This window comes from Chiloscyllium punctatum, chromosome 5, assembly GCF_047496795.1.
Source record: "Chiloscyllium punctatum isolate Juve2018m chromosome 5, sChiPun1.3, whole genome shotgun sequence".
NCBI classification, from domain to species: domain Eukaryota; kingdom Metazoa; phylum Chordata; class Chondrichthyes; order Orectolobiformes; family Hemiscylliidae; genus Chiloscyllium; species Chiloscyllium punctatum.
Window position 1 is genome coordinate 114,768,256 of NC_092743.1, and position 24,533 is coordinate 114,792,788.

The following is a 24,533-nucleotide window of genomic DNA, read 5'->3' on the forward strand; positions in this document are numbered from 1 at the left end:
CAACATTTTAAACATAAGACCATAAAAAACATAAGATATAGGAACAGAATTAGGCCATTTGGCCCCTGTGGTCAACTCTGCCATTCAATTGTGACTGACATATTTCTCAACACCATTCTCCTGCTTTCTCTCTGTAACCTTTGATCCCCATACTAATTAAAAAGGGGTCTTAAATACACTCAATGATTTGGTATTTACAGCTTTCTGTGGTAACATGTTTTAGAGATTCACCACCCTCTGGCTGAAGAAATTCCTCCCCATTTCAGTTCTAAAGGATCATGCCTTCATTCTGAGGCATTGTCCTCGGTCCTAGTCTCTCCTACTAGTGGAAACATCCTCTCCACATCCACTCCATCAAGGTCTCTCAGTATCCTGTAAGGCTCAATGAGATTCCCCCCATTACCTTTCTAGACTCCATCAAGTATAAACTCAGAGTCCTCAACTGCTCCTCATATAACAAGCCCTTCATCCCCAGGATCATTCTTGTAAAACTCCTCTGGACTCCCTCCAATGTCAGCACATCTTTCCTTAAAACTGGGGACAAAATTGGTCACGATTCCAAACGTGATCTGAACAGAGCCTTATACAGCCTCAGCAGAACATCCCTGCCCTTGTATGCTCGCCCTCTTGAAATGATAGGAAGGCAAATGCAGTGTTAACTAACTACCAAATGAACCTGCACACTAATATTAAGAGAATACTGAACCAGGATTTTCAAGTCCCTTTGTGCTTCAGATTTCCGAAGCATTTTCCCATTTAGAAAATCATCTACACCTGCAGTCTTTTTACCAATGCGCATAACCTCACAATTTCTCACATATTCCCTCTGCTACTTGTCTGCCCATTTTCCTAGCCTGTCCAAGTACTGCTGCACCCTCCTCGCCTACTTAACACTAATCGGTCATTCCACCTATTTTTGTCATCTGCAAACTTAGCAACAATGTCCTCAATTCTTTCATCCAGATCATTAATGCATAAGGCAAATAGTTGTGGTCCTAACACTGATCTCAGCGGAACTCTGCAGTGACGGTCTCATTGCTGTTAATACTATGTTCTTAAACTATGTTATTTTTAGAAAGTTGAAACAAAGTCATTATTATTCACAGTGGGCAGTGTTCCAACAAAAAATTTTGAAATACTTATGAAAAATTCCAAAATTGGTTAGACATGCAGCAACCGCACAGAAAAGTAGTTGCCTAATTAAATAGACTAATGTTAAAATACTCAAACAACACTTATTAAAAAGTATCAAGGAAACCTGGGAAAGGCTTGCTTTATGGCTTGTATTGTGTGGATCTACCAAACAAACCAGAAAGCTGGAGATGTCAAATAAAGAACAAAAATATTTTTAGATTATCTATTACCAATATAACTATAATAGAATCAAATTACAATTAAACTCAAGTTGAATGTAGTCATGAAGAACAAAGCAAACAAACGATTATGTCTAGTATTAGTTTGTTATACAAGAAAAGAGTTGAAGTCATGTACTGCATTACAAAGAAGGGATGAAATACCTAAAATTTTCCCAACTACTCTTCTGCATTCCACTGACTGATTATGAAGCAATTCTAGCCTAAACATGCAAACCAGTTAGCTCATTCCATGCGAAGAAATTGAGAGTAAATGTATCGCAACGAAAAGGGGAGGCAAAAAATACATTTAACCTTTCTGAATTTTTACAAAATTTATACATGCACAATTTTGTACACAGGTGAATTCTACCACTTAGTCTCCCTTTCTCCCACCTCTTACAAAGCTAAGGTTGCATACATTTGACACTAAATATTGGTGATTATGGACAAGAAATGAAGATCCATGGATTTTTAAATCAAAAACTTAATAATGCAAGTTATAAGCATTATTGATTGTCCTGCAATGTCTATATTACGTAAACTGACATGTTCCTATGAACCAAGATCAAATCAAATACAAACACCAGATAATACACAATTCAATTGTAAAGTAAGCAAAACAAAAAGTACTTACTGAACATGCCTGCAAATTAAGTGTTACTAATTCTGGACAGTGAATCTGTATGTGTTTCAATGAGTCATCGTCCAACTGTTGGGGAAAAAAAACACTATATTTGCCCTATTTGAGATAAGAAAGCAGATCAATGGCAATCAGAACATACATGAATGTTAAATGAGACATGAAAGCACCCTTGCGGTGTTATTTTCTTTAGGCACATTATATTTTTCAACCAGAAGTCCTCAGTGTAATATTCTATTAACTGGATTTAGTAAAATTAAGGCCAGCTCTCATTTTATGAGATTTAAACGTGTGAAAAATCCCTTCAACTATAAAGAAATTGTGGCACTTTAGTAACAAGTGATCAAGACAAGCATTTACTGATGCACACTCTAATCCAGCCACTTAAAACCCATGTACTTGGATTCTCTCATTTTGGACAGTTTGTACTGATGTAAGGATAGGGGAGCAAGAACGGTTATTAAACTATGTTGGAGAGGCAAATTAACACCAACAGTTACATGTCCATTAAACTAAAGTGTTTTGGAATCATATCACCATTGGTTTTCTTGCATTCTTTATTCACTAGATTAAGGTGTCCAGATTTTTTTTTGTCTGAAAACCATTAAGTTTCAAAATGCAGCATGCTTTTGATCCTGGGGCTGCTGGATTTGAGAGTGCATGTCTGTATTGTTTTCAGTTAATCACTGAGGTGCAGAAGCTATGACCAGTCAATATTTAGTAAATTATACCGAATTTAAACCTACTTATAGATAAAAGTCAATTAAATTTGGTATTTCAAGAGATTCTACTTTCAAATAAAACTTGTAAAATATATTTTTGATTTTATCCGGATTAAAACCTATTATACAGACAATACAAAGAAATATTTTCTAAAGGTGGACAGGATATGCTGCATCTACCTGGTACATTTTGATATTCAAAAAGGCATGGTCACCACAAAAGGTCCTGGAATGATGCAAAACAATTTCACAGCAGAAATGATCAGCGTAAATCACTTGCCAAATGATTTTCATTTAATTTCTTAGACGTGGAATCTTAATTGGAGAACTCCTGCCAAATTACTTTGTGAGCAAATTAACACTGTCATTTAATGCCCATTACTTCCACAATTTGGAATACTATACACAAACTTTATTGTAGCATGAAGAAATGAAATAATCATGAAAGAATTATTATAATGTTGCTTTTTTAAAAAGTCCATCCTCAATACCATCCTTAAGTCAATACTATAATCCAAACAGTATAAAAACATCATTAGTAACAAGTGATCAATACAAGCATTTTCTAATGCACACTCTACTCCAGCTACATCAAACCCACGTACTTTTATTCTCACATTTTGGACAGGTTGTATTGATGTAAGGATGGGTGAGGCAAGAACTGTTATTAAAACAATGTTGGAGGGGCAAATTAACACCATCAGTGAAAGGTCCATTAAAACTTGGCCATCAGCTTTGCAGTATGCAAGGGCATGACAGTTAGGTGGTCTATTTAATCACTTCAATACTTAATTATTAATATAAGTGGAACGGATTTTGAAAATAAACTTCAGGCCTTTTGAGTAGGTAAAACAGGGAATGCTGGCTGATTAAAAAAAAATCAATACAAACATAAAAAGGATTTTGTTGCACAAGTTCCTCAGGTCCAACTTGCTTCATCTGACTTTTCCATTATCATTAGATAGTAAGTAGGCAATACTTACTGCTGGTTGAACAACAGTCAATTCAAATTACAACTTTTCAGATAGTGATGTACCCAACATTTTCAACTGATGATTACGATATACTAGAAGTTTGTTCTTTAAAATGTTCAATCCAAATCCACACGAGTATTATTTCAGTAAAGCACACTCTGTAAAATTCATACTCCACATTACTAGCTCCTCATAATTGAATGAGAATCTATTGTACAATTAACTCAATGTAGTATATCTATCACTTGCGTCCTCATTCCATTAGGTCTGAGGCATTCCTTCAAACAATGATGTCAGATGACAACTTTTTTTTTTAAGAAAAAATGTAATTTTTAAAAATTATACAGGTCATTCTGCTACAACACTCACTTCATTAACATTTTTTGCAGCAGAGAGCAGCGGGAGCTGGGCGGAAGTAAAGTCGGAGCGCAAAGCCGGTCGGGAAGGTAAGTGATTGTTATTTGAGTGGGTGTGTTCCAGACCCCAGGTCCAACAAAGTAGGGCCTCCCTCCCACCCTCCTCCTCTAACCTAAATTAAAAGTCCACAGACTTGCCCCAAACAGAGGATCCAAGGAAGTTCCTGTGGATTGAAGAGTGAGGCTTTAGCGAAGGAGTCTTTGACAAGGAAGTTGAGTGAAGCGATTATGCCACAGTTGAAGAGGGTGAAGACATGACTGCCAGGCTGGTTCAGTGTGCTACATGCTTGATGTGGGAGGTCAACGACTCTGGCGTGTCTGGCTCGTATAAGTGTGTGCACGTTCAGCTACTGACAGAGCACTGATGAAAAAACTCTAGGACCTCAGGCTCATCTGAGAGAACGAGACCTTTCTGGACAAGACCTTCAGCGAGGTTATTACACCGACCATTCCAGAAGAGAGCAGACGATGAGGAAGGCAGAGAAGAGACAGATGCAAGAGACGCCGGGGGAAGTACCTGTCAGGAACAAGTTGAATCTTTTGGAAACAGTAGAGACAGATGACACTGCCAGTCCGTGAGGTGGCCAGGTCTGTCAATCAAATGTTGGCGTGGAGGCAGAGAGGAAGAGTCAGACATCACACAGAGGCATGGTAATAGGGGACTCCATAGTGAGAGGAACTGATCGGGGTTTTTGTAGCAGCAGGCGGGACTTAAGGATGGTGCGTTGCCTTCCTGGTGCTAGGGTTAGAGACATCACAGACAGAGTGCAGGACATCCTCATGGACAAAGGTGAAGAGCCAGAGGTGGTGGTACATGTCGGCACAAAAGTCGGGAAGAAGAGGAAGAACATACTACAGCGGGACTTCGGAGAACTAGGTAGAAGGCTGAAAAGCAGGACGTCCAGGGTGGTTATCTCCGGTTTGCTTCCAGTTCCTCGGGCTGGTGAGGCCAGAAACAGGGAGATAATGGACTTGAACGTGTGGCTGGGAAACTGGTGCTGGAAGCAAGGATTTAAATTCTTGGATCACTGGGGTATATTTTGTGGTAAGCATAAATTATACAAGAGATGGCTTGCACCTTAATAGGTTAGGGACCAGCATTCTGGCAGGCAGGTTTGCTACTGCAACACAGCTACGTTTAAACTAAGTAGCTGGGGGGAGAGGACAAACTGGATGTTTAAGAAGGAAATTGAAGGGAAAGTTAGAACAAGGGAAGTCAAGAAAGACAACTGTATCAATGAGGTAGAAAACTCTAAAAGGGATCATGCTGTAAGGTTGAGACAAATAGGAGTTGATGGGAAGGGTGAGGGCAGTAACAAATTAAAAATACAAGACATGAATGCACGAAGCATTAGAAATAAGATGGATGAGCTTGAGGCTCTTTTGGAAATAGCAGATATGATATTGTGGGGATAACTGAGACGTGACTTCAAGTGGACAGGGCCTGAGAAATGAATATTCAAGGCTACACATGCTATCGTAAGGACAGACTGACGGGCAGAGGGGGTGGGGTGGCCATGTTGGTAAGGGATGATATTCAATCCCTTGCGTGGGGGACTTAGAATCAGGGGATGTAGAGTCCGCTGAGAAATACTAAGGGTAAAAAGACCCTCTTGCAAAGATGTTACTACAGTTGTTATGGGGGATTTCAACATGCAGGTAGACTGGGAGAATCAGGGTGGTATTGGACCTCAAGAAAGAGACTTTGTGGAGTGCCTCCAAGATGGATTCTTAGAACAGCTGGTGCTGGAGCCTACCAGGGAGAACACAATTCTGGATCTGGTGTTGTGCAACGAACCAGTACTGATCAGGGACCTCAAAGTGAAGGAGCCATTGGGAAGTAGTGACCATAATACAATAAGCTTCAATCTGCAATTTGAGAGGGAGAGGGTACAATCGGTGGTGACAATATTTCTGTTGAATAAAGGGAACTATGGAGCTATGAGGGAGGAGCTGGCCAAAGTTCAATGGTGCAATACCTTAGCAGTGATGACAGTGGAGAAACAATGGTGGATATTTCTGTGTATAATGCAGAAGATGCAGGATCAGTTCACTCCAAAAAGGAAGATCGATCCTAGGAGGAGGCATGAGATGCTGTGGCTGACGAGGGAAGTTAAGAAACATATAAAGTTAAAAGAGAAAAAGTATAACATAGCAAAGATAAGTGGGAAAACAGAGGACTGGGAAGCTTTTAAAGAACAACAGAGGATTACTAAGAATGATATACGCAGAGAAAAAATGAGGTACGAAGGTAAACTGTCCAAAAATATAAAGGAGGATAATAAAAGCTTTTTTAAGTATGTGAAAGGCAAAAAAATGGTTAAGACTAAAATTGGGCCCTTGAAGACAGAAACAGGGGAATATATTATGGGGAACAAAGAAATGGCAGAAGAATTGAATTGGTACTTCAGATGTGTTCACTGGGAAAGACACAAGACATCTCCCTGAGGTAACAGTGGCTGAAGGACCCGAACTTAAGGGAATTTATATTTGCCAGGAATTGATGTTGGACAGACTGTTAGGTCTGAAGGTTGATAAGTTCCCGGGGCCCAATGGTTTACATCCCAGGGTACTGAAGGAGGTGGCTCGAGAAATCGTGGATGCGTTGGTGATTATTTTCCAGAGTTCGATAGATTTGGGATCAGTTCCTGCGGATTGGAGGGTAGCTAATGTTGTACCACTTTTTAAGAAAGGTGAGAGAGAGAAAGCAGGAAATTATAGACCAGTTAGTCTGACCTCAGTGGTGGGAAAGATGCTGGAGTCAATTATAAAGGATGAAATTACGACACATCTGGATAGTAGTAACAGGATAGATCAGAGTCAGCATGGATTTACGAAGGGGGGAGATCATGCTTGACTAATCTTCTGGAATTTTTTGAGGATGTAACTCTGAAGATGGACGAGGGAGATCCAGTAGATGTAGTGTACCTGGATTTTCAGAAAGCTTTTGATAAAGTCCCACATTGGAGGTTAGTGAGCAAAATTAGGGCGCATGGTATTGGGGGCAAAGTACTAACTTGGATTGCAAGTTGATTGGCTAACAGGAAACAAAGAGTGGTGATAAACGGCTCCATTTCTGAATGGCAGGCAGTGACCAGTGGGGTACCGCAGGGATCAGTGCTGGGACTGCAGCTTTTTACAATATATATTAGTGATATAGAAGATGGTATTAGTAAAAAACATTAGCAAATTTGCTGATGATACAAAGCTGGGTGGCAGGGTGAAATGTGAGAAGGATGTTAGGAGATTACAGGGTGACCTGGACAGGTTAGCTGAGTGGTCAGATGCATGGCAGATGCAGTTTAATGTGGATAAATGTATGGTTATCCACTTTGGTGGCAAGAACAGGAAGACAGATTACTACCTAAATGGAATCAATTTAGGTAAAGGGGCAGTACAAAGAGATCTGGGTGTTCTTGTACACCAGTCAATGAAGGTAAGCATGCAGGTACAGCAGGTAGTGAAGAAGGCTAATAGCATGCTGGCCTTCATAACAAGAGGGATTGAGTATAGAAGCAAAGAGGTTCTTCTGCAGCTGTACAAGGCCCTGGTGAGACCACACCTGGAGTACTGTGCGCAGTTCTGGTCTCCAAATTTGAGGAAAGACATTCTGGCTATTGAGGGAGTGCAGTGTAGGTTCACGAGGTTAATTCCTGGAATGGCGTGACTACCTTACGCTGAAAGACTGGAGTGACTGGGCTTGTATACCCTTGAGTTTAGAAGACTGAGAGGGGATCTGATTGAGACATACAAGATTATTAAAGGATTGGACACTCTGGAGGCAGGAAACGTTTCCGCTGATGGGCGAGTGCCGAACCAGAGGACACAACTTAAAAATACAGGGTAGACCATTTAGGACAGAGATGAGGAGAAACTTCTTCACCCAGAGAGTGGTGGCTGTATGGAATGCTCTGCCCTAGAGGACAGTGGAGGCCCAGTCTCTGGATTCATTTAAGAAAGAGTTGGATAGAGCTCTCAAGGGTAGTGGAATCAAGGGTTATGGAGATAAGGCAGGAACAAGATACTGATTAAGGATGATCAGCCATGATCATATTGAATGGTGGTGCAGTCTCGAAGGGCAGAATGGCCTACTCCTGCACCTATTGTCTAAGGTTTCGCTGTCACGCGATTGACGAATTGGGAACACGGTTTCTAAAGTGTGAACTTTTAAATCATCTGTTGGCGGTAACATGATTATATTGCCAAAACTAGAGGGCAATTTTTCTATAATGCGGGGTTACTCAAGATCGCAACTATTACAGTATAGAAGAACTACCTGTATTCCTTTTCTTTCCTCAAAGTTCAAAGTGTCCTTTTCCCCAGTATGTCCAACAGTTTCTTACTGAAACAAATCAAATCAGTGGTATTATCACTAGACTATTAATCCAGAGACCCTGGTAATATTCTGGGCTTGAATCCTACCATGGCAGATGGTGGAATTTGAATTCAATAAATATCTGAAATCAGGAGTCTAACAATGACAATGAAACCATTGTCACCGGTCAGAAAATCCCATCTGGTTCATTAGTGTCCTTTAGGGGAGAAACCAGACGCCATCATCTGGTCCGGCTTACATGTGACTTCAGACCCATAGTAATGTTGCGACCTTTTGATTGCCCTGGGAGTGTAAAAATGAGTAATTAGGAATGGGTAATAAATACTGATTTGGTCAGTGACACCCACGTCCTGTGAGTGAGTTAAAAAATAACTGATTGCTGCTATCTACCCATTTCAATTTGGAGATATTTCCATTCTCCAGCATTTCAAAACAGCAATATTCAATCCTGTCTTTTGTCAGTCACACATTTCATTGAAAGTAAATTACTCCATGTTGACTTATCAACGTACCACTCAATAAGTATGCAGCTGAATCCCTTTTCAGAATTTTTTTGATTCTTCTGATGAAAATATTGTCTACCAATTCACTAAGACTGAGCTTTAGCCACTACACAGGTTTTACTGCGCTTCTGATATTTTTAGGTTCCCAAGATAGACGGCAACATTTACCTTCTTTTTGCAAAAGTAAACAACAAGCTTTCCTGCACTTGAGATGCCATCACAAAAGTTTGCACAAGAACCATCACTAAAGCAACAAGTTTCACTTTCCCAATAAATGCATATTTTAAAACAAAACTATTTTTAATTTTCTTCAATGTTTTATTTGCAAAGATATCTTCCACCTTGAGGCTTTCATAGGTTATAGTCAACGCAAATACTTAAAAATTAGCATCTTCCTTTGTTTGGGTGTCCGGATAATTTAAGCTGTTCAAATAGACTCTGCATTTCCTCCACTTTGCTACATTGTAATGCCCTACTTTGACTAGTAGCAATGGGGCTAACATTTTCCAAATACAATTGCTAATGCTAAGTGACACTTGATTCATTCTGCCTGACTTCTAACCCAATTTAGTCAATAGCCCCAGAAGCCTGACTTTGAATTTGAATTCTGCTTTAAGCTTACGTATGACAATATTTTCAAATTCATTGTTCACACCCAGCAAGAAATAATTAATCTATGTGTACTGTAAAGGTGCCTTAATGTAGCTCATTATGGTGCCAGAAAAATAACTGAAGAAAACCCAACTTTACTAACTTTAATGAGAAGTACTGAACTCCAGAAATATCATTTAGGCTATACATACATGGGTACAGTTAGCGTCAGTCCGGGGGGGGGGGGGCGGTGCAGTGGAGCGAGTGTGTGTGTGCACGCGCACATGCAATGAAACACTTTCCTCTTAGGCTGATGTCCTTGAAGACATGCAGCTTTAACATTAATTAATCTGGACTCTCTAAGCATTTGTTGACGAAGGCAAGAAAATTTTCACAATTGTTTTCCTCATCATTGGTGAATCTATCCTTATATCTTGTTAACCCAGATTTCTTCAAATTCTTGTGTCATCGGTTTTACTTTAAAAATCCAATCAGGAGATACCTTTTCCGTGCATTGCCACTTATGGTTTCGGGATGGTTGTTCCCCATCTGGCACCTGTATATGCTTCAAATTCTCTCAAGCTTTGTTGTTTGTCATGTATTATTAACTTGTCTTCTATTTTATTAATGGATACTATGACTTCCAGATCACAATGACTTCTGCTCCTGGTGGTATTACTGGATTGTACAGTACTATATTTGTTGCCTTTATGAAACTATGTCTTTTATTTTGCCTACTGTCTCTTTCTGCACTACTACAGTTTGACCTCCTACTAACAAGATTTCTTTCAATTGTCCGTGATTTCTTTCTTAGAGCATGTTCACTCGCAGACCCCTTGTTTGAGCTTCCACTACATTTGCTTGCTTCCACCTTTGCAATACTGTTCACAATTTATGTACCTAATCCCCTGCCCATCATCTGGTATATTTATTCAGCTTCAAAATTTTCCGTGGTCTTCCCTGCTCAACTTCTCAGGAGTTGCATTTCTCCAAGGGCTAGCCAGTCTTGGTTAACATTTGACTTCAGTTCTAATTTTAGATGCTGGCCTATCGTTTTGATGGCTGATGTGAGACTTAATCCCAACCTGTCCATCAAACAAACAAACAATTAATTGCAGAGATCGACAGCACAGAAAAAAGGCCCTTTGGTCTATCTAGTCTATGTCAGTCAAAAAATTATCACCGAGCTATTCTAATTCCACTTTTCAGCATTTGATCCACTGTCTTTCATGCCTTGGCATCACAAGTGCACATCTATACTTAAATGTTATGAAGGTAGCTACTTCCATCACCCTTTCAGGCAGTGAGTTCCACATTCTTAACACCCTCTGGGTGAAAAATGTTTTCCTCACATCCCTTCACTGGAGCATAGCGGGTCGAGAGATGATCTTATGGAAGTTTATAAAATAATGAGAGGTATAGATAAAGTTAATAGTAGTTGTCTTTTCCTTAGGATGGGGGGGGGTTTCCAGACTAGGGGATATATTTTTAAGTTAAAAGGAGAGATATTTTAATGTTTTCTTTTACAGAGGGTGGTGTGAATGAGTGTGGAATGAACTTCCTGGGAAAGTGGTGGATGACTATGATTACGTACAGCCCACGATACTGCAGACAATAATTTACAGTTTGGTTAATCTGTCAATTTTTAAAACTATTACTGTTCCTTTTACATACCCCATTGCTAAAAGGGCTTTCAGTTGCCATACTCACAACTATTACATTTTTATAATGGTTGCAATGTTTGTCACGGTCATATGCTTTCATAACTGCAGCCAGTGTTTCACATACCGATTTTCAAAACAGTTCTCTCATTTTCAGTTATAGAGTAATACAGCATAGAAACAAACCCTTCAGTCCAACTAGTCAATGCTGAACATAGGGAAAAGACAACTACTATTAGCTCTTTATCTACAGGTCTCATGACTTTATAAACTTCTATCAGATTGCTTCCTGACCACCTACTCGCCAGTTTCAAGAATAAAAGACATGATCTTTATGTTAGGTTTGACCTATACTTTCTATGATAGACAAAGGAAGAGTTAAAAATAACCCATTTATGATCACAACACGTCCAAATGTGGCTCTGCAAACAGGTGGTTGCTAAAATCCTGCATTCGCAACTCGATTTCCCACGAATATAACAATAGGACATAATAGGGTCTTACAAATATCAATTATTGACATACTAGATTGTGAAAGCTGCTATTCCTCAAGTCAAGGAATTGCAGTTATTAAGCCGCTACCAATATGACTAAGAGTTTTGGCTCAAAATCACCTGCAGAACCATGCAATTAAATGGAGGTTCCAAGCAGCATGACACCACATCTGAGCCAAAGGAGGTAAAACATTGTGTTAGTAATGCACCAAGATAGATTTACAGACACCTCATAAGTGTATGATTGTGCTTTTTAATTTAATTCAAATGATACCAATGACAGCTAACAGTGTGTTTCCATATTGATGATTCAGTGTCACTTCATGAATGGTGGTAACCAGGAAATCGGACAGAACAGCACAAGAGATGGAGTCAGTGCTGGCGACCAAAAGCACTGTTTTAAGCAGTACCAATGTCTATGTGAAAGTTGACACAGATTTCGTAGATCTGACAGAAACAAGACTAAGGATAAAGGCCTGTGGCACATCAATTATTGACTTACTAGATTATGAAAGCTGCTATCCCTCAAGTCAAGGAATTGCAGTTATTAAGCCGCTACCAATATGACTAAGAGTTTTGGTTCAAAATCACCTGCAGAACCATGCAATTAAATGGACCATAAGAACGTTTTTCCACATATGGAGTCAGCTATTACGAGGGGGCATAGCTTTAAATTAAGGGGTGGTAGGTATAGGACAGATGTTAGGAGTAGATTCTTTACTCAGCAAGTTGTGAGTTCATGGAATGCCCTGCCAGTAGCAGTGGTGGACTCTCCCTCTTTATGGGCATTCGATAGGCATATGGAGGATAGTGGGCTAGTGTAGGTAAGGTGGGCTTGGATCGGCGCAACATCGAGGGCCAAAGGACCTGTACTGCACTGTATTTTTCTATGTTCTATGTTCTACATCAGAAAGGAGTTTGGTAGCATAGAATAAAAAGAACTGAAGATATATAGTGATTGCACTGAAACAGTTCAGAACTGTTAAGTTTCAGCTTTTAGTTTATTCCACCTTGGCCTTTATTATACAGCCTCTCAAATCAAAACACTTAAAATAAATATCCTTAAAGTCCATTGCACAATATAATCTAATTTTATACCCTGCAATGTTAGAGACTTGAGAAAAAAATTCTTTATCTTGCAAAAAATTCTCCCTCAAAACTACTTTCCATCCAAACAAAATGCCACCTCAACTAACCATTTTAAATTAGGGTGATTACCCCGAGCACCACTCTCACAAAAGCAGAAAAGTATCAAAAATACATCCTGGCCAATTACCATCCTGTTGTCTTATTCTCAATCATTAGTAAATTGAAGTAGTCATAAACAGTACTATCAAAGTGAAACTTGTGCACCAAAAGCAGCTCAGTTTTGCCAGGACTGTGGGGTACCAAACCACATTAAAACCTTGGTCCAAACAAGGACACAATAAGGCCAAATTTGGAAGGTTACGGTATGATTTCACAGAATCATACATGTTGCCTGGGATGGAGCATTCTAGTTATGAAGAGAAGTTGGATAAGCTGGGTTATTTTACTTTGGAGTAGAGAAGGTTGAAGAGGGGATCCTGATAGCAGTGTTTAACATTATGAGGGCCATGGATATGATGGATAAAAGTAGCGCTTTCCTTAGTTGAAGGGTCAAGAACAAGGGGCAGAAAGGCAGAAGACGAGGAACAACTTTCACCTAGAGTATGGCTCAGGGTTTGTAATGTGTTTGTAATAACAAAATATAGAAGATAGGAGTAGGAGTAGGGTTAGGGTTTTCGACATCCTACTCCCATTCAATATGATCATGGCTAATCCCTTTAGTCACAAGAGCTTTATCTACCTCCTTCTTGAAAACATTAATGTTTTAGCCTCAACTTCTGTGGTCATGAATTCCATAGGCTCACCACTCTCTGGGTGAGGAAATTTCTCGAAATCTTGGTGGGAGGATAAAGACACCAGGACAGTCACAGCCAATCACTACAGTGGATCTGTTCATATCAACACAGTAAATTATAAAGTATTGAATGCAGAAACACAGTAATAGAAAGATTAACTACAGGTAGTTCTCAGATAACACGTGTTCGGGCAAGGTGATTTGTTCATAATGTCGCTGAGGAATTAAGGAACAGTATTTTCAAGAATGTTTGCTTCTTCACAATAGCACGATTCCAGCAGTGATTGTTTCGTATGCTTTGTATTGCGCATGTATTGATGCCCACATCAAAGCCTTTGCACATCCATAAATGTCAGCAGCGGTCTTCAACCTGTTCTGCACATGCACCAATGTCAACTGCCAACACAGCAGCCTTCTAAGGGAGAAACATTGAGCAGCTTCCTGTGAAAGATACACTACTCCTAGATTATCCCTTTTTTTGAAAAAAATTGAGGGGCATAGTTATAAGAATGTCAGCAGGAAGTATCCTGGTGATAAAATTGCAGATGAAAGCAAAAGAAAGGCTAGAACACTGGAAGAGAAGCTAGATATTATAATGTGGTTTGAGCAGAAGGAGAGAATATATGATATAGCTTACTTATCAGGAATGAGGGCATCTACCTTCTGCACCATGATGACCGTCTGTCCCTGCATTAACATTTTTTAAACGTATTGTGCTAAATTTACTTTTGTTTCATTGATAAAAATGATTTTTACCTTTATTCAGTCTGTGCTATGCTTTGTATTAGACGTTTGGGTGATTTTTGAGCAATCAAGTGATTTGAGTGATCGTGAGTGATATTTTTTGCTGGTTTGCCCCAAACCAGATTATTCCCACAGCCCCTCCTACTATTTATACTAAGCAATTTTCTATTAAGTGAGGTTTCACTGGAACGCAAGTGCGGCGTTATAAGAGTACCACCTATATTTAGCAATATAACCAGGGTATATAACATACCTTTTTCAGTTTCTCCTATTTTATTTTTGGTCATCACAGTGCTGCTTTTTCACTTTACTCTATCTCATCCTACCAGTCTTCTATTTCTCATTCAACTCCATTTGTAAATCTCCTGCCGCAGCACTTCTCCATTTGGTCTTGGTCACTTCCTTATGTCTGGCAGCGCCATCTAATACATTGCCCCTTTCAATCCACTACATATAACAATTAACTACTTTCTTAATACTTCCAGAGTTTTCAATGACTACCTAATGCACTGGTTCCTGATTTTGTTTTCTCGTTACACCACTGATCTTAGCATCCACATCTTATTTATATCCAGTTGTTTTCCCTGTCTACTTGATGTTTCCCATGTTAATGCACTATAAAGCAATAAAGAATCCCATAGCTGGCTTGTATATTCTTCCTTTCAGTTTCTGCAATAATTTTCTATTATAAAACACTTTACTGCACTTCTTCCAATTACTCCAACCGCAGCTAATCAGTTGTTAATTTCTATTTCCAAACTTCTATTTCCTGCCACCATCGATCCCAGATACTTGAAACTATGTAGTTTCTACAAACCTTCATCCATAATCTCTATACCTTGTCTCTGGTCCACTTTGCTAGCTTCAAACTGATGCTCCATAAGTTGGGTCTTCAGTTTCTGGTCATCATACATCGACAAAAGAACTCAATTCCAGTGGTGAGGGGAGAGGAGTGTGACTGCCCTTACAAAAAGGCACCAGTTGATCAAGTGTGGTATCAAGCAGCTCAAGTAAAATCAGAGTCAACTGGAATTGAGAGAAAACTCTCCCTTGGTTGGAGTCACGTCTAGAACAAAGAATGATAGCTCTGGTTATTGGAAGTCAATCATTTTAATACGCAGATAATGCTGAAGTGGTTCCTCAGGGTCAGTGTCCCAAGTTCAACATGCTTCAGCTACTTCTATGAGCTACCCTCCATCCAAAGAAGTAGGGGTGTTCAATATTCTACATCAGATTAGATTAGATTCCCTACAGTATGGAAACAGGTCCTTCGGCCCAACAAGTCCACACCGACCCTCCGAAGATTAACCCACCCACACCCATTCCCCTACCTGTATTTACCCCTAATATACCTAACACTACGGGCAATTTAGCATGGCCAATTCACCTGACCTGCACATCTTTGGACTGTGGAGGAAACTGAAGCACCCGGAGGAAACCCATACAGACACGGGGAGAATGTGCAAACTTCACACAGACAGGCGCCTGAGGCAGGAATCAAACCCAGGTCCCTGGTGCTGTGGGGCAGCAATGCTAACCATTGAGCCACCGTGCCGCCTAATTGACCCTTCAGTCATTAAAAAGGAGCCAGCAAGACCCAGATATGTTGATAAATGGGTAAAAACAATTCATGATGTTCAAGAGCCAGGCAGTGATCTGCTCCAAGAGAGAATCTAACCAGTCCCCTCTTTATATCAAATAGCACTGACATTACAGAATCCTACACTATCAATGTTGTCAGGGATACCATTGACCAGAAACTGAACTGGACCAGCTATGTGCATACTATGGCAGCAGGAACAGGTCAGAGCCGATTTCTGCAGCATGTAGCTTGCCTCATATCTCCCCGAATCGTGTCCAGTGTCAATAGGCACATGTCACGAATGGGATGGAATATTCTGAACCTGCCTGGACTACATTCAAGAAGGTTGACACAACCCAGCACAAAGCAGCCCACCTGATTTGCACTCCATTTGCCACCATCAACATTCATTCACTTCAACGGTGATCCACAGAGAGAGCACTGTGTACCATGTAAGAAATGCAACAACTCATCTAGGGTCATTTGACAGCACCTTCAAAACCTGTGTCCCAGTCCACCTACAATGATTAGGTCAGCAACAGCATGGAAACACCACCACCTTTAAGTTCCTTTATAAAGCACGCAGGAGCCTGCCTTGAACTTATATCACCATTCTTTCAACTGTTGTGGGTCATAATACTGGCACTGCCTTCCTAACAGTAGTGTCTACACACCAACATTCAGAAGGCAGCTCACCATACCTAAACTGTCATAAATTCTGTACTCGCCAGTGCTATCCAAATCTCCCTAACAAATAAAAGAAAACCTATCTTCCAGTGCTTTACATTAGTTCTCCAGATAGAGGGATATGGGCCAAATACTGACAAATGGGACTTTGTCAGATTGGGTTGTCTGGTCAGCACTGATGAGTTGGACTGAAGGGTCTGTATCCGTGCTATATGACACTATAACTCTGTCCGAATCCTTAAACTATGAATCCTGATTCTGGACTCCTCCATTAGAAATATCCTTCTTACATCGGTCTTGCCCTGTTAGCATTTTATAGGTTTCTGTGAGATCCCTCCTCATTCGAAGCTCCATTGAGTACAATTCTGACACAACATCTCCAAATATATAAGTACTGTCATCCCAAGAATCAATTTGGTAAACCTTCATTGCCCTCGAAACCAAGAACGTCCTTCATCAGATAAAGAGGCCAAAACTGCACACAATATTCCAGGTTGGTTTTTACCAATGTCCTGTATCATTGCATCAACCTACCCTTGCTCCTGTACTGGAATCCACTCGCAATTAAGGCTAACATATACAGAGGAATCTCGATTTTCCGAATATCAATTATTCGAATATTGGATTATCCGAAGGAGATCGAGGTCCCAATAGAAACATTACATCAAAGAGCTGTTTCAACCACGATCGCGTTTTTTGTTTACAATGAATAAAAACTATCTCGGCTCACTGAAATGCTGCCGAGAACAGTCCTGGACATCGATGGGGGCCCAGGCACCACCTCCAAATGACTGACCTCTTGCCCTCCCTCTCTCCCCCCACACTTTTCCTGGAGTTCTACACCAGGGGGTGAACCCTAAACCCGCCCCCATTTATCCACATTATACTGTATCTGCAATGTGTTCACCCAATCAGCTCCTCAAAATCACATTGCAACATCTCCCAGTGTCTGCGTGGGGTTTCCTCCGGGTGCTCCGGTTTCCTCCCACAGTCCAAAGATGTACAGGGCAGGTGAATTGGCCATGCTAAATTGTCCGTAGCGTTAGGTAAGGGGTAGATGTCGGGGTATGGGTGGGTTGTGCTTCGGAAGGGCGGTGTGAACTTGTTGGGCCGAAGGGCCTGTTTCCACACTAAGTAATCTAATCTAGTCTAATCTCTGCATCCTCAGTTCACCCTCCTACCCAGTTTCGTTTCATCTGCAAATTTTGATATTACATTTACTTCCCTCAACTAAATAACTAACATATATTGTAAAAGGTTTGTATGCTAGTACCAATCCCTCTGGTACCCCAATAACTACTGCGTGCCATTCAGGAAAAAAAAAAGCTCTTTACTTCTAATTTTCATTTCTTCCCTGCTAGCCATTTTTAAAAACCCATCTCAATACACCACCCTCCAATCCTATACACTTTAATTTTACACATGGGACTTTGTCAAAAGCCTTATGAAAGCCCAAATAAATCTCACTTGTCCCCCTGATTAACTCTATTAATTGCATCCTTGAAGGATTCCGGTGGATTTGTTAAGCATGGTTTCCTTTCTGTAAAGCTACACTGAGTGCCTGATTCCACCACTAATTTCTCAGTACCCTGCTTTAAAATCCTTGATAATGAACTCTGGAATCTTCCCCAAATCTGATGTCAGACTCACTGGTCCAGAATCCCATAGACTCTTTCTACCTCACATTTTAAATTGTGGGGTTACATGAGCTACCCTTTAATCTGTAGGAACTGTTCCAGAGTCAAGAGTCTTAAAAGATTACCAAGAAGATTTCTGGGGCCACTTTCTTAGATATGTGGGATGTAGATTACATATATGAAGCTAGGTAATGTCAAACCTTTAAAACATACTTGAATGAGCACTTGAAGTGTCATGGTACTAGACAGTGGGATTAGTGCATCTTTGACAGTACAGACTCAACTGGCCAACATACTGTACAATCCTTTGGTTCAATGAATATCAGAATTGTTCTGGTGCAAAAGAAGGCCATTCAATCTATTCAACTAGTGAAAAATGTAAAACCAGATAGCAACAGACAGATAAAAGGGAAGGGAATTAGTTGAAGTGAATGTTGATCCCTTGGAGGATAAGACTGAGGAGTTAATAGTGGGGATGGCAGAATCACAAAATCAATATCTTGTTTCAGTTTTCATGTTGGAAGATACTAGTATCACCCCAATAGGGCCAGGTAATGCAAAGATTATAGAAAGGGAGGAACTTAAACCAATAGCGTCCACTAGGGAAAAAAGTACTGAGCGTTAAAGTCGACAAGTCCCCAGGACCCAATGGGCTATATCCTCGGTCCTTAAAAGAAGTGGCAGGACAGATAGTGGATTCATGGTTAATAATATAGATGTGGGAAAGGTTCCAGTGGATTGGAATATTAGTAATGTAATGTCCTTATTCAAAAATGGAAGGAGGCAGAAAATAACAAACCATAGACCAATTAGTTCACATATGTCACTGGGAAACTGTTAGAAACCATTATTAAGGAAGTAATAAAAGGGATGTGGAAAGTCAAAACATAATCCAGCGTCAGCATGGTTTTATGTACATTTGACTAATTTGCTAGAGTTCATCGAAAACTAACAAGCAAGTAGGACAATGGAGATTCCTGTAGATGGACTATCTGGACTTTTAGAAGACATTTGATAAGATGCCATACAAAAGGTTAACACACAAGCTAAAAACTCACGTGCGGTTAGAGGCAATTTATTATCTTGGATACAGGATTGGCTAAACAACAAAAAGCAGAGAGTCAAGATAAATGGGGCTTTCTTCTGATGGCAAATATAACTGATGGGGTGCCACAGGCTCAGCCCTAAGGCCCCAATTCTTTGCAATGTATAGTAATGACTTGGTTGCAGGGATAGAATGTACTGCAGCTAAATTTACAGGGGACACAAAAATAGATGGGAAAGTTAGTTGCAATGAAGTAATGTACAAGTGGATATGGCTAGGTCAGGTGAATGGATCAAAATTTGGCAGTTGAAGTTTAAAGTGGATAAGAGTGAGGTTATCCATTTTGGGCAGAGGAATAGAAAGGCAACTTATTGCCTAAAGGGAAAGAAACTTCAAAATGCTTTGATGCTTGAATTGGAGAAAACTAGTGTGCAGGTAACAAGGAAGACAAGTCAATTTTGGCACTTGTTACTAAAGGAATAGCGTATAAAAGCAGGGAAGTGTTGCTGCAACCGTACAAGGCATTAGTGGCTCCGCACCTGGAGTAATACGTCTAATTTTTGTTCCCTTGCCAAAGGGAGGAATGTAGTTGCAATGGAGGTAGTTCAGAGGTGGTTCACCAGATTGAGATAAGAGATCCAGAGACAAAGGGTTCGCCTTAAGGAGAACGATTGAGCAGTCTACACTGTATGGACGATACTTTATACTTTAGAAGAATAAGGGGAGGAGATCTAATTGAGGCATACAAGATTCTAAACGGGATCGACAAAGTAGACGGAGATACGATGTCTCCTCATGTGGGACAATCTAGAATGAGAGATTATAGTTTTAAGCAGAAGGGGTGGCAGATTTATAACTGAGATGAAGAAAAATTACTTTGCTCAAAGGGCTGCAAACCTGTGAAATTCTGCGAACATTGGAAAACTGAATAAATTTAGAGATAGATTTTCAGATGTAGGTTTGCTCGCTGAGCTGCAAGGTTCATTTTCAAACGTTTCATTACCCTACTAGGTAACATATTCAGTGGGCCTCAGGCAAAGCAATGCTGACAATTCTTGCTTTCTATTTATATGTTTGGGTTGGTGATGTCATTTCCTGTGGTGAAGTCACTTCCTGTTCCTTTTCTCAGGTGGTGGTAGATGGGGTCTAACTCGATGTGTTTGTTGATATCAACAAACACAGACTAAGACCCCATCTACCACCTCCTGAGAAAAAGGATCTGACTATATGTCTGAGCTGCCAGTGGTAGAGGTTGGTACAATTGCAACATTTAAGAGGCATTTGGATGGGTATATGAATAGGAAGGGTTGGAGGGATATTGGCCGGTGCTGGCAGGTGGGACGACATTGGGTTGGATATCTGGTTGGCATGGGCGGGTTGGACCAATGGGTCTGTTTCAATGCTGTATATCTCTATGACTGTGACTCTACAACCCTTTTAGCAATAGTATTGTGTAACGGAATGGCATCTGGAAATCTAAATGGATACATCCATTATTGTTAACAAAGACTGATTTTCACTTGTTTTAGGTAGGGGTCCTACGCAATCAATTACGAATCTTGGAAAAAGGTTTCTCAAATGCAAGAATAGGTAGTAAAGTTGTGGTTATGCAATTACCTGACATGTCATACATGTCAGGCAAAATTCGACTACAACTTTGTGCAGTACAGGCCAGTAAAAATGTTTTTGTATTTTGACTCAAGTTTTTCTCACTCCTAAATGACCCCGTACTGGTAGCTTGTGCATCAGTCACAACACTTCCTTTCTATTACACACTGGCAATACAACTTGTTGAACTTCTGTCCATTTCTCATCTGCCTGAATAAGGGATGGTCTCCATTCCCTCATTGCAACATTATTTTTAAGATAATAGCATACAGGGATACATTCAAATTCTTTTTGTGTATGCCTTTTGATACAATTGCTTTAAAATAGTCCAGAAAAATCCCAGGATATGCATCCTGCAATACTTCAGTTACTGGAGTTTCCACTAGCTTTTCAACCACAGTAGACAGCACTCCTACCTGTGAACCAAGGTCAATTTGTATTCCTGGAGCTGAGAATATGTCCAGTACTCCTACCAAGACTTCTCCACTCTTGACTGGACACTCTAACCCCACTGTACGTAATTGAGCGTTTCTTGTCTCAAATTAATTCACGCGACCAGTACCTTTTCTAGTAATGGTGCTCCTGAGGTACATGTCTCCTCATCTTTCAACAAAGGTGGAGAGGATCCTGTTTCATTTAATATTGTAACCTCTTTACCTGCTGCTCCTGACCTATACAAGTAAACTTTACCTTCACAGGTGTATGGTTTAAGATGATCTTGAATACTTTCCTTCACCAACCTTTGACCAGCTTGTACATTATGGTGCAGCTTTCTAGCCTCCACTGTGCTTTCCATTACCACACCAACAAAAGTCACTGGCTTATCCTGTTTTCCTTCACCTGGCTTCCCAGTGCTTTTTCGAAACCACCACCACTGATTTCATGTGGCCTACTTTATTGCAGTGAAAACATCAGAGCTTTTTAACTTCTGTCCCCTTCAAGGATTTCCTTTTCACCTTGTGGTAAGTTATTCTTATGACCTTTCCCTTTCCACATAAGGATTTGTCTTTCTGTCAATTTCTATCCCTCACATTCCTCAAATTGATTGTGGAAGCCAAACTTGGATTTATGGACCAACTCATCGGCCATTTCAGTTGCTAATCTTGCCATTTTATCTCTCTGCTCTCCCACATGAGTTCACACTACCTCAAGAAGTGAATTTGTGAACTCCTCCAAAATTGTCTCTCTAAGAGCATCATAGGTTTGTTCTATTTTTAATACCCTTATTCACCTATCAAAATTATTTTGTTTGATCATTTCAAACTCAATGTAGGTTTGACCAGGGTCCTTCCTTAGATTCTTGAATTGTTGTGTATGGGCTTCTGGCACAAGCTCATATGCCCTGAAGATGGCTTTCATTAATTCCTCATTCGCCCCAGATATCTCCTCTGACAGAAATGAGAGTCACTAGCTCTACCTGCAAGTTTTACTTGGATCAACAAACCCACATGGTCACTGCATTTGTTTAGCCACCTTTTCAAAGGAGATGAAAAAAAAGACGTCTGCATCCTTTTCATCAAATTTAGGCAACACTTGAATATATTTAAACAGCTGCTCACCAGGCCTTTGGCTCCCATGGATCTGTTCATTCTCACTGTCTTCCGCACTAAGCTTACCTTAAGCCTCCATCTCCATCCTTTTAAGCTGACTTTCCTGTCTAAGTGACAATCTCTTTCTCCTTTTCTTTGTTCTGCTAAAGCGATGTTCTTTTTCTTTTTCTCTGCTTTTAATCGCAATTCAAACTGTTTCATTTCTGTAGCCCTTTCCTTGTCTTTTGCCTCTAATCCATGCTCCTTCATTTTCAATTGAATTTTAGCCACCTCCAAAGGTTCTGATGGCATTTCCAGCAAAGTTAAATGATGAGTTATTACTGTTATTATCTCCTTTCCTCATGGAAGGAGGCAGCTCTAACTCCAGTTCATCTGCTCATTCCAGCATCTTGGCCTTAATCCCCTTATGCAAAATCTCCAAAGTCACTTCTTCTATCCCCAGAAAACTCTTGGTGACTGAAAGAGGAAATGCTATCCCAAGCACTGCTTAAACCAACCAAAATCAACACCCAGAACAAAAAGACAGCAACACCTGCCACTCACTGCCTTCAAGTCCAGCAACCCTCTTCCCATTTGAAACTATAGAACAAATCCTGTTAAAAAGCCCCAAATCTGTTATGGACCAGGCCACACACCCTCAAAACACTAAGTAGCCCAGAACCTAACTTTGCTAGTTGTTTTAAGCAGGTGTAAGGCACATTTGCAGGAGGGATGCAGTTGGTCAAACCACTTGGTTTTAAACAAAATAGAATTTATTTACGAGATTAACTAATGATACACAAAAGAGAACAGAATACAGAATAACTTAACCTATCTGAAAATTCAATAGATTATCCCAAATTAATGATGCTGTTCAAAATACCTGCAACAATCCCCATGAATACCCCTTGACAACATAGGTAAAATCAAACACAGGGTCTTACAGAACAGAGAAAGATGGCAGAGAGATTCAGCATGGAACATCATCTTCCATATAGCTGTTTTGTGGATCAGCTGCCTCAAAACTGACTGACTGCTTTCAATGAACATCCAGGCTTCTAAAACCAGAGAAGAGCTGAGCTGGGAGAACTGGCCATTACCCTTTCAGTGTACACTTGACAGTTTTTAAACTTGACAGCCTTTTGTCTGAGGCAGTATCCGTTAGCTACAATCAAATTGGTTCTAAAACTGTTCAAACCTAGACTTTTCAGATTTGCTGCATTTATGACTGCTCTGAAAAAAATCCAAGAACAGCATAACCTTGTTAAAGGAGCAGCATTGCCACAAGTTTCAAATAGCATTTTCCAAGAAGTCCTGTGATTTTAGCTCAAAGACCAAGAAACAAACTGGGAGAAAACTGCTAAGAAGGTTGCGGACTCGAGTTTGGCAATACCCAGAAAGACAGAACAGGACCAGAAACAGAAACAGATTCAGAGTGAACAGGCTTATAACAGAAGTAGTACTTATCCAAATAGCTATCGCATGGAGTCAGGACTCAAGACAAGTTCTGGGAGACTTCGAAGGCAGGGAGAAGCAAGCTTCAAAAGCAGAAGGTTGTAGGGGTATCAGACAATATTAACAAAGTGAGGAATGTAGATGTTGGAGATCGGAGTCAAAAAGTGCAGTGCTGGAAAAGCACAGTCGGTCAGGCAGCATCTGAGGAGCAGGAGAGTCAACGTTTTGAGCAGAAGCACTGCATCGGGAATGTGAGGGTGGGGCGGGAGGAGACCAAAGGGGCTGAGAGATAAAATGGAAGAGTATTGGTGGTGGGGAGGCAGCTGGGAAGGCAGCAGGTGGATGAGGGTTGTGATGGCGATAGATTGGAATGGAGGGTGGAACAGGTAGGTGGGAAGGAAGATGGACAGGTATGACAGTTCAAGATGGCGGTACCAAGTTAGTTAGAGGGTTGAATCTGGGATAAGGTGAGAGGAGGCGGGAAATCTGGAAAATGATGAAATCTACATTGATCCCGTATGGCTGGAGGGACCCAAGGCAGAAGATAAGGGTGTTCTTCCTCCAGGCATTAGGTGGCTAGAATTTGGCGGAGTTGGCGGCCCCGGGCTTGCATATCCTTGGTAGAGTGGGAGGGGAAATTGGAGTGTTCGGCCACAGTGGGTTGACTGACAC

At 40.5% G+C, this 24,533-nt stretch overlaps 1 protein-coding gene across 1 annotated transcript in view; it reads right to left on the reverse strand.

The window, feature by feature from the left end:
- fbxl2 (F-box and leucine-rich repeat protein 2) overlaps positions 1–24,533 on the reverse strand; it is a 180,947-nt gene that overhangs the window by 49,994 nt on the left and 106,420 nt on the right. The window contains exon 11 of the mRNA XM_072569603.1: positions 1,990–2,064. Coding sequence (XP_072425704.1) covers positions 1,990–2,064 — 75 coding nt within the window. The remainder of the gene's footprint in view (positions 1–1,989; positions 2,065–24,533) is intronic.